Here is an 11,162-nt window from a genome sequence, read left to right on the forward strand (position 1 = left end):
ATCAGCTTACCTACATCTCTTCAGGGAACATGAGGACAAGTTTGTGAAATAAAGATGTATTGTGATGTTGTCAAATACCTGCGCTTCCTGAGCCAATGTGGTTTTTTTCTGAATGCAACTGAAACCTGTAAGAGCTTCTGGAGGAATTTTTACCACATCATTGCTTTTTTTTTCTAGACATCTACTAATGGCTACTGTTGGAGATGGGATGGATACTTAAGTGGTACTTGTTCATAATCAATATCATGTCCTCATTTAGGAAGAAAAAAATGTTTAAATGAACTGTAGAAGTAAGTTTGTTTGAGCAAACCTGTATATAAGGTGTTCCAGCTGCTGTTTCATCTAGCCCACTGGCTTGGTTAGACCACAAGGTCACTGGTTGCACCTTTGTTGAAAGTACTGCTTCTAGTTTTATGGAAGTTGAAGCTATATTTGTAGGGGAGAATGGAGAGAGGAAAAGTTGGTCTCTGTAGGGAGCAATAATAGTTTGTGAATGTGACCACTGTCTTGTCACATTTGCATAAAAATGTGTGAAAGGCAGGTGAAGTGTGCCTCTCATTCTTTTGCACAGTGATAATACCAGTCCCCTTTTAAAAGGTCTTGCATGAAGAAGAAATTAAGAGGAAATGTTTAAGGAAAAAGTGGTACAGTTAGCATGGATAAAAATCTTTTGCTTATCAGAAATTATGCTAATTGTAAAATTACTCAAGAAATACGGAGTTACCTAAATGTAGATTTTAATTGTAGTATGTTTTGAGCTTCTGTAGGTCTTCAGGTCATGCTAGCTTTTGAGAATGGTATCCAAAGGAGACTGTACAGAGTTGTTATATAGGCAGCTTGCATCTATGTGTAAATTTGAAGTCACAAGATGAGCAAATGTGATCTGAAATTTGAGAAACATAAAATGAGTCAAAAATATTACTGGAACTCCTTGATTCCTTACTGAATTGTTAGATGTCCTTTGGCTTACAGGAGTGCTACCATTCTATTTGATAGCAAATACTGTGCTGTTTTTCTGAAATAGATTCACAAGTAGTTGGTTCTTTAGTTTTTTGGTCTACTAGAGGATTAAACCTTTTTTATTACGTGCAGTCACCAAGACTTTACTGGCAGTGTAAGGTTGTGATCCTAAGTGGAGTTATCAGATAGTTCCTTCCCATGTAGTTGTTGAGAAGTACTTATGGCACCAGAAAAACGTGTTTTGATTATATACACATAGAATGTAGGTGTTGAATTCTAAAGTTTAGATTCTTATGTGTCTCTTCCTATTGACTCATAATATCCTGTGAATGTGCTCTTGTGCTATGCACTTTGGACCTAGGACGGCAGTAATGGGGTGGTGTTTTCTTGTGTGTAGTATTGTCTTTGACTTCAGGCTACTCAAAACTTTTTTGGAGACTAGACTCCTACTTACTGTTTTGCTGGTGTAGGATGTTACTCGTCTTGCAGTACATTTGGGAACATAGGTGCTTGGTAGTATGCAAGATCTGCAGCAGTCTCAATGTATTATGTTTCTAATTACTGTGCCTGGAATGTGTTTATGATGATACTGAGACACTTTTGATCATCCAGGTCATGGAAATTAGTCATCTTAAGTACCTTGGCACTTGGCATTGGTTGTGGGGGGATTTTTTGTGGTGTGGGGGGTTTTTTTTGTTTTTTTTTTGGTTTTTTTTTGGTTTTTTTTTTTTAAGTGCAGTTCCTTGGGAGTGCTGAGGAACTATTCTGTCAATTTTTGTCAGGTTAGGATTAAAAGTAAATTCACACAAAAAAAAATCATTAGTATTAAAAGAAAGTGATTTCATTATAAGTATTCTGTCTGGAATTACATGCTGGAAATGAGTAAATTGTTACCAAAAGGGTTCCAACACCCTGTTTGCTTCAGCTTTCCTTAGGTTTTTTTTTTTTTTTTTTACTTAGGACTAATTTTTAATCTGTACTGTTAGTACAGTCCTTTGATACAAAATGCAATGTGGCATTTTGTTGTTACTTAAATTTCACATAATTTGTGTCAGTAGATTGATTCATTCTAAACCAGAGCAAAGTTTTTCAGTATTTCTTTATGCTTTAGAGTGAGAGTTCAAAAAGCATGTGTGATATGCCACTCCCCAGAGTATAGTGTGTATTTATCCTCTTTATTGTGGCTAATATGGTCTGTGCTTATGCTTTTTTTCCATTTTAGTACAGTGGCACTTGCCTGTAGACTTTGTAAGTGAAGTCTAATGCTGCTGTTGTTATATTTTTGTTGTTGTTTTTCTCTCTAGGGTTTGAAATCTAGGAGAATGGCAGACATAGACAAGTAAGTAAAATGTTGTTGTGGTTCAAGCTGACTGGGACAAAAAAAACCACGCGGTCCCAGCTCACTCCTCCCCCCACCCCCATTTCCATAGGGATGTGGAGGGAGAAAATTCAACTGAAAAGGCTCAAGGGTTGAGATTAAGGATAGGGAGGGTAATAATCTACCATTTAAGATAATGGGTAAAGCACCTGAGAGACTTGGGGAGAAAAACAGATTTAATTCAATGCCACCATTTACGAAGTAGAATAGTGAGAGGAATACATGAATAAATAAGACCAAATCTGAAATACACTTTGCCCCCTCTACCCCTCCCATCTTCCTGGCTACCTCCTTCCCCCATCAGTGCAAGGGGGGCAGGGGGTGGGGGGGTCCAGCCCATCTGGCCACTTCTCATTGTCCATGGCAGCTCCTCCTTGAGAAAGAGGGCTCCTCGCAGTCTCTCCTTCCTGCCATGTGGTGTCCACCTCACAGGAGGCAATCCTTTTCCTCCTCCTGAATCCCTCAGGGCTACGGATCACTTTGGGCACATCCCCCACTGATGCTCGGTCTCTCTCCCCTCTCGCATGGGGCTCTGCACGTGTTGACGCATCCTGGATGTTCTCATCCTGGATGTTCTCGTTGCCATCAGTCCCCTCAGCTGGCAGGCAGTCACCTTCCTGCCATCTCAGCCACCACGGGGCTCCAGTGGCCTTCTCCCTCTCTTTCTCCTCTGGGACTCTTCTCCCTCTCTTTCTTATCAGAGCGATGTTCCTTTGTTCTCCTCTCACGTCCTCCTCCTCCAACAGAAAAAATCCTCCTTAACATTAGAGACAGGACAGCTCAAAACGAGACAAAACAAAAGAGATAGACACTGGGGAAAGATGTGAGGTTTACAGCATGTGGGAGAAGAAGCTTGAGTTGCTCGTGACAAATGGGTTTGGGATCTTAATTGTAAGTAAATCTAAAACTAGGACACAACACCAGTCAACTTGCTATGTTAGCTGGAAATCTGGAAGGGGGAAAACCTATAGTACTGCCCATTACTATTGTTTCCCTGGGTGTAGCTTCTTTTCTGTATGTCAAGTGATCGTATTTTGTGGCATTTGAAGTAAAGTTTATGTTAACCTACTCTGATTTCTCAAGGCCTGCAAATCTTGAGAATGTGCAGAGCAAAAAGGAGGCTTTTGATTTGCTGATATGATCAGAAGCTGAAGGAGTTCTTTTGTAAATAAAAATCTTCAAAATTTTGGAAAGCTGCTAGTCCTTTAAGCTGTTCTGAGGTAGATACAAGTTTCACATTTGATATTGAAGACAAGTTTGGCTTTGGCTGTTAATTCTAGTTTGTTGTAGATCAAAACTTATGCAGCAGTTTGCTTTGACCTGCATGATCTCTAACATGAGCTCTTCAAGCTCATTATAGTATTTTATAGAATTAACTTCTTGATCATGTTATTGAATATTTCTAATAGCAAAGAACAGTCTGAACTTGATCAACAGGATATGGAGGATGTTGAAGAAGTAGAAGAAGAAGAAACTGGTGAAGATGCCAACAGCAAAGGTAATGCTGAAAACAAGGGTTTCTAAGCAGATGCGTATGTACCTTCTAATTAATGTGTTAAAAGGATTTTACTGCTTAAAAATAGGAAGTGATAAAACAAATACTGTATTTAAATTCTGAAGCATGGACCTTTTTTCTCTCACAGTTGTGTGACTTTTATTGTCTGCAGCGACCAATTTTATTCATGGTTTATACCAGTTCAAACACTGTTGGCCACCTGTAAGGATGTATATTTGGAAAAGAAAGGGTTTTTGTGGGTATGTGACTAGATTCTTTCAAAACTATCAACAGTTAAAAGGTTTTAAAATGTGAAGCTTTGGGTAGGAAAAAATCAGGTGCATATATGCCTTTTTTTTTTTTTTTATCAGTTGGTTAGTAATTTGCTGCTGAGTTATTTGTGAGCAGATTGGGGATAGTTAACAATTGGGGGCACAGAAAGAATCTGAAAATCAAGTAGCCAAAAGAGAAATAAATAATAATCTCTGCAGTAAAATAGACTGCTGATACTGCTAATTGCTTGAACAGAATAATAACACTAAAGCAAGATAATTTTGATCAAGATTTTTAGAGACTTTGCTATATCTGTTGAAAAAAGCGCTTTCAAAACTGGATTGCAAAATTCTGGGAAACACATTGATCAGCTGAAGAATGGCTTGCCATAGCCAAATAGTATGTGTTCAGGTGTCCCAAAGGAACCTAGATATAAATAATGTGTATTTTTAGTGATCAATCCCAGCTCTGGTAGATAAGGATTTGAGGGAATATTACACTATAGGAATCTTGCAAGGAAACTGGATTTTTGTAAATCAGAATCATGTTTCAGTAGTAGGGAAACATGACACAGTGTTCAGCAGTTCTTTTGCATCTTGCACGTTTAGTTTTCTGGTTAGTTTTTCATGCACGATTTTTCCTTAGGTTTTGCTGATTTACTTTTTAAAAAATCTAGATAACTTCGTTTTAAAATATGTCAGAGGTCATCTGGATGCTACATAAAGCACTAAAGCTTTTGGGAAAAAGCCCTTTGAAGAAATAGTGTTCAAGGATTCAGGAACTTGGAGAACAGCATGTGGTTGGGTTTTGGTCTGAGGGGATGTGGCTGTTGGTGTTGGCATACCCTGTGTGATGTGTGTACTGATTTGATATTAAAGAATAACTGGCAACCTTCTCAAATGGTAGGTTCTCCTTTGTGTGGGAAAGACTCAGAGTTAGTAAGACCAAAGAAAACTAGATACCTTGACAAGAGGAGTAGTGTTGACTAATACGAGGTAGTGCCTTTAGCAGTAGAAGCTGTAAATACTTCTTAAAATCTGATTGCAGTCATGGAGAAACAGGACTGCTTTTTTGGATGTTACTTGAAACATAACTTTTCAATGTGTAGTTTCAGTCCCAGGACATAAATGGAAGAGAATATTCACATCTGCTTACTGTAGTGAAGGATGTAGGAATGGAAAACGGTGTGCTCTTTTCAAAAGCCTTGTGTACCAGGAAGGACTCAAAAGCTTCACTCAAATCTGAAGGTGTCAGAAAAATGCTATATAAACCTAGTAAAGTAATTGTTTACCTATCAGTAGATGTTAAGGTTAGGGGAAAGAAGGCAAAAAAGCATGATAAAAACTGATTGTAAGTTCTTAGTAAAAAATACCAAGTTGTGGAATTAATTTCTACAGGTTGAGGCAGAGATTTTGAGCAGAAGTGAAAATGTTCATGTTAATATAGATAATGAGAACACTTAGGCTAGGAATTTGTATTTTTTAAATATACCTCTATCTTGTAGTTTGAAACGGATTTCCCATTTGGACAAAGTGCTTTTGAAAGATCATGTAGATGATATACTTCAAGGACCTAGTACTGATATTCTGTAGTTAATAATGTGTCAGGTTATTCTAATGAATGATTCATTCTTCTGCAGGAAAAAAAAGGTAAACATAAATTTATAAAGCAGTTTTAAACTGAAGTCTGAAACAGTCTTGTTTCTTTCCATTTACCTAAAATGGAACAAAAATCCCAATTCCCATTTTTATGCCTTCTTAAAATAAAAGCACAAATTCTTCTACCTTGCCTTTGCCTAAGAAATTCAAAATAAAAGCAGTCAAGGCAAAACTGATACTTTTAGGGGCATTATATGAAACTTTGTCTGTAAATGACAAAATCTCAACTGGTTGAATAGTGGCAAATTTAATCCCATGTTCAGAGTAAGATGGATTTGATCCATGGTTTCAAAATGGAGATGTTTTTGAAATACTTCTTTGCCTCCATTTCTTTTTACAAGTGGACATACAGTAAACTTACTGCTCTTTTGTAGTATTTAAGTAACTTCTTCAAGATGAGTCCAAAAGATGCATTTTGCCCTTACGTAATTTTCTTTTTTAATGTAGCTCGGCAGTTGACTGTGCAGATGATGCAAAATCCTCAGATTCTTGCAGCTCTTCAGGAGAGGCTTGATGGTCTGGTGGGAACATCTACAGGATATATAGAAAGGTACAGTATATTCAGCACGAGCGTGTTCTGCTTTCTGAACAGTATTGTCTGCTACATAAACCATTGTGCTGCTCAGACAGCAGGAAAAACAATATATCAGTATATCTGTAGTGCTTCTCAGAATTGTGAAGCATTTTTATTTGGGCTTTTATGAAGAAAAGAATGCTAAAATATTTACAGTGGCTGACCCTGTCCCCTGCAGTTCATTTTAAAAGGTACCTTCCTGCTACTTCGAATGTCTTTTGTAGCTTTGCCTTAGTCGTGCTACATCAGTTACCTTAAGTATGGACACACACTTGGAGACCTAGTGTCTCAAATAAAGGTTGGGTTTTTTTTGTTAGAATGTAACCAGTAGCTAATGAAATTAGGAATGTTGTATCACTCCTTCATCTGTTCTCCTTATCTCTCAAAACTTTGAACAGTCTCCTGATAAAACTTCATTTGCATTAACAGATTTTTTTTTTATTCCTGGCTCTCGTGTTCCTACAGAATCTTTCTGATTGTGTATGAACATTTCAGCACAGCCACAAGAACTGTAAAGCATAGAACTGTACTGCTGTGATCGGTAGGGTCCTGCGTTGCTATTGTCTCAAACGGGGGCAGCTACTGAGTAACAGGTGTTGCTGACCCTTCTGCCACTTTGCTGTTAGGGGTGATCGCATGGGAAAAAAGCCTATCTGACATTTAGCCTTCCCTCATAAATACTGGCCCAAGAAAGAGGAGTCCAAGGGGCACCCAGATTCTTTCTCTTTTAGATACTGTACACTGCAAGCTTTCTGTACTCAATATTTTTCTTCTGTTTTTTAACAGATGTTAATTAACCCCTACTAATCTTTCAGGTCTTTGATCTAAGAAGTGAACAAAAATGGTAACATTGATTTACATGGCATTCTTCTAATCAGCTTCTCTCTAAGATACTGTACAATTTCTTCATCAGTTCCAGTAGTGAATTATTTATCACAAAAGCATTGCATCATCTTTGCCATTGTATCAAGTGCTTACCTGACTTGCAACATGAAGATAACTGGAAAACGTGTGTAACTTGAGTCTGTGCTTTCTCAATATATGCACGCTGACTTAACTGTGCTTTACAGATGCCTCTTATATGCCTTCCCAAGTAGTATTTTTAGCTTACTTACATCCAGAGACTAGGCAGAGAAGTCAGCATGAACCTAAAAAGTCAGCAGGTCCTAAAATGTGTAATATGGAATGTTAAAGAGCTAGATGCATAAGCTGGTAGGAGATTAAATAAGTTCCAGGAAAACATCTGTCTGCTCAGGCTTAATTGCTTGGCAGCAGTTCAATAAGATGGCTCTTCACCTATGCCTGGCCACAATAATTTTAATGAAACTTACTTTAATAGAGTAGAATTTCCCTCACCTGCTAACAGGAGGTGGTATTGTTGGTGTGATTATAACATTTGTTAGTAGCTTGTGTTCAGAACAACAGGTTTTACTTGCCATTGTTGTACTTGAGCAGCCCAGTTCAGATTTCTTGGTCTCCAGATGCTCCTCTGCTTCTCCAGTTTGGATTTACTTTCTAAGAGTTGTCTCTATCATGAAGCTGCCTTTCTTTTTTTTTAAAAAAAGTACAGAGTTTCTAGAGGTAGTGGATGTGCAAATTGTGAAATTTGAACTAGTTGGTATGGAGTGTAATGAATGAAATGTGACTTTGACACATGCAGTAGTCGAGATTCACTAATAATGGGGTTAAAGTCTTTACTCTGGCACACTGGAATTGGACATGCTGCAAGTATGGTGCTACCTCTCGGAATTTTCATAGTGCTTTATCCACAGTTGCTAGAACCAGGACTATTAGTCTACATATAAGCATGTAGCATTAACTGGGTGATTGTTGATTCCTTAACACTTTCTTTTCTTGAACTAACTGAACTGACTATTTAAGCTGTGATTAGTTCTGATATTGAAGAAAAAAATACAGCAAAAGATTACCTTGGCTAACTTGTGGAAGGATGTCAGAGTAACAGTGTTATCCACCCTTTGTGAGCATACATGATTAAGCATTTTTTTTGTAGTTTGCGTAGCAGATATATGCTTTTTGCCCAAACTGGAAGATTAAGGGAAATCTTGATTTAATGGAGATCTGCATAATATCTTAGTAAGCAGAAACAGAGTATTCATGTTGAGCATAAAGCTGTTGAGGAGATGAGTTCTGCATTTTAAAGTGAACAAGAGTGTTGTTACATAGGCACGTCCTACTTAATAGATGTAATATATAGCTTTGCTATTTAACATGAACGTTCTGTACTTAATTAAGCTAGTATATTCTTGGTTGGTTGTCTTAACCTGAAGCTAGTCCTACCAATTAAAAACAGTTGTTTAGTACTGTGTTCTAAATAATATCATAGAATCATAGAATGGCCTAGGCTGGAAGGGACCTTAGAGATCATTTAATCCAACCTCCTTGTCATGGGCAGGGACCCCTCTCAACTAGATCAGGCAACACGTGGGGACCGAGTGGGAATCGAACCCGCAGTCTTGGTGTTATCAGCACCACGCTCTAACCAACTGGTTAAAAAAAAAAAATAAATGCGGGAACATAGTAATTTTCTGTAGCCAGATACTGTAGTTTGGCCCACCTCACAGGTGGCAGAGGCTTTTGACACTGTACCCCATGAATCCCACGAGTAGCCTTGATGTAGGTGAATTTCTGTCTGAACAGTAAGTCTCTGTTAGCGTAGTTCACTAAAGTGAAGTAGCTGACAAGTATTTATAATGAAGATTGCAATAACTGTTTTCATTCTACATGTGTATAATATAGCAGCTTGTTTAACAGAACATTTCTAGCTCACTTTGGGAGTGATGGCTAATGTTAGAAGACAATAGTACCAGCTGCTTTCTTTAGTGAAACAAAACTGAATTTTAAAGATTAACTTTTATTGTCTTGAACTTCCTGTCATAAGACCAAGCCAATTAGTGATAAGACCTTCCTTAATTATGCTCAATCGTACGAATTTACTATACTGCTTATTAACAATGTAAAACTTGGTTTTAGTATGAAGTCTTATTGCACAAGTTTGTCTCATGATTGACTCAAGTGTTAGGAATACTCTGATTCCAGCTGAGGTTAAGCTTCCGTTTAAGAGCCTGTGCCAACAGTTTCAATCTACATGATGTAGTGGGTCATAGTTTTGATTTGTACAGCTTTCTAAAGCTTAAAATAGAGTGTAAAATCTGTTTCGGTGCAAGTTAACCATCTTGCAAGGGGACTGGTTAAGGAGGGGTCAGTATGTACTTAGAATGCAGTGTTAGTAACAGTTCTGTCACTGAATTTTTTCAGCTTGCCTAAAGTTGTTAAAAGACGTGTGAACGCTCTCAAGAACCTTCAAGTTCAGTGTACGCAGATAGAAGCAAAGTTCTATGAGGAAGTTCATGAACTGGAAAGAAAGTATGCTGCTCTCTATCAGCCCTTATTTGACAAGGTATTTTAATGCTAATCGATTTGTACTTAAAAGTTTTAGCTAAAACACAAGAGAATATAAACTGAAAGTTTATGCATCTTCTGAATTACTTTGGTCTCCTATGTGCCCATTCAATTCAATTGATAGAATTTTGCCATCCATGTGAATAACAACTAAAATAAGGGGGGAGAAAGGTTTGGTCTGTTCCATGGTTACCAAAATCACTTCAATACACCAGGCCTAATGTTGTTAACTGAGCAGATGTCAGATGATGTCGTAACTCTTCCGGGACTGCGATGCTCATTTTAGTGTGTTGAAAAACTCATAGGTGCTGAGTCGTGTTCTAGGTCAAGAAGAAAGTGTTTTGATAAATAGTCAATGTATTACTAATTGTGTAACTTTAGGATTAGAAATTTATTGGTTAGAGTGTTACTGGTTGCAGTGACTAGGAAATGTGAAAATATTCTTGGTTTAATCTTCTAGCGAAGTGAAATCATCAATGCAATTTATGAACCTACGGAGGAAGAATGTGAATGGAAAGCAGATGTTGAAGAAGAAATTTCAGTGAGTATCGTAATTGGTTCTCATCAATATGTCAAGCTTTAGCATGAAAACATTTAATACAGTAACTCCATTTTCATAAATTTGGGTGCATAATATTTCTTTGCTTATAATTCTTAATGATTGCTTAAAGCATACACGTGAAACTTAACAGTTTCATGTCGAAACTAGTACAGATTAATGAACCTTGTGGCCACTCTTTTTCAAATGAAGAAAAATTCATGTTTTTATTCTATGAAGGAGGAAATGAGAAAGAAAGCCAAGCTTGAAGAGGAAAAAAAAGATGAAGAGAAAGAAGACCCTAAAGGAATTCCTGAGTTTTGGCTGACGGTATTCAAGAATGTGGACTTGCTCAGTGATATGGTTCAGGTAGGTTGTACTCCAGACTTGTTTAAAGTTGCGGTAGAACTTAATCCAAATCTCTTTTGGAAGGGAGTAGCAGCAGTATATTTATTACTTGATGTGTCTATCAGAGAGTGAAAATAGAACAAATACATGTGTTGTCATCTCTGATATTTTATTCAACTGAGAGTACAGAGCACTCTGAAATACCTTCATACTGTGCTATTTGTTGAACTTATTTTACATTTCTGACACATTTTTTTGTGCTTATAGGAGTATGTGTATTAGATGTTGCTAAAAACTGCACTTGGAGTTCGCATGGATTTTGGGTTGTTTACTACAGTGCTAACATTGTACAGCCATAGTTGCCACCTGCTGGTCACGTTCATGAAAATGTTTTAGTGTTGTAATGAGGTTCTTGTACTATGTAAAACTTACATTAAATATGTCTTTTTATCTCTTGGGATCTTAAATCTATGTGCAATTTAATGTTATGAAAACTGAATAAACTTTGTTTTCCCTAC

At 37.3% G+C, this 11,162-nt stretch overlaps 1 protein-coding gene across 1 annotated transcript in view; it reads left to right on the forward strand.

Moving 5' to 3' along the window:
• Positions 1–2,282: 2,282 nt before the first annotated feature.
• NAP1L1 (nucleosome assembly protein 1-like 1) overlaps positions 2,283–11,162 on the forward strand; it is a 16,813-nt gene continuing 7,933 nt past the window's right edge. Inside the window, exons 1-6 of the mRNA XM_009873752.1 lie at positions 2,283–2,299; positions 3,748–3,836; positions 6,212–6,314; positions 9,615–9,756; positions 10,219–10,299; positions 10,537–10,665. Coding sequence (XP_009872054.1) covers positions 2,283–2,299; positions 3,748–3,836; positions 6,212–6,314; positions 9,615–9,756; positions 10,219–10,299; positions 10,537–10,665 — 561 coding nt within the window. The remainder of the gene's footprint in view (positions 2,300–3,747; positions 3,837–6,211; positions 6,315–9,614; positions 9,757–10,218; positions 10,300–10,536; positions 10,666–11,162) is intronic.

The sequence above is a fragment of the Apaloderma vittatum genome, unplaced genomic scaffold (genome assembly GCF_000703405.1).
Source record: "Apaloderma vittatum isolate BGI_N311 unplaced genomic scaffold, ASM70340v1 scaffold4617, whole genome shotgun sequence".
NCBI lineage: Eukaryota > Metazoa > Chordata > Aves > Trogoniformes > Trogonidae > Apaloderma > Apaloderma vittatum.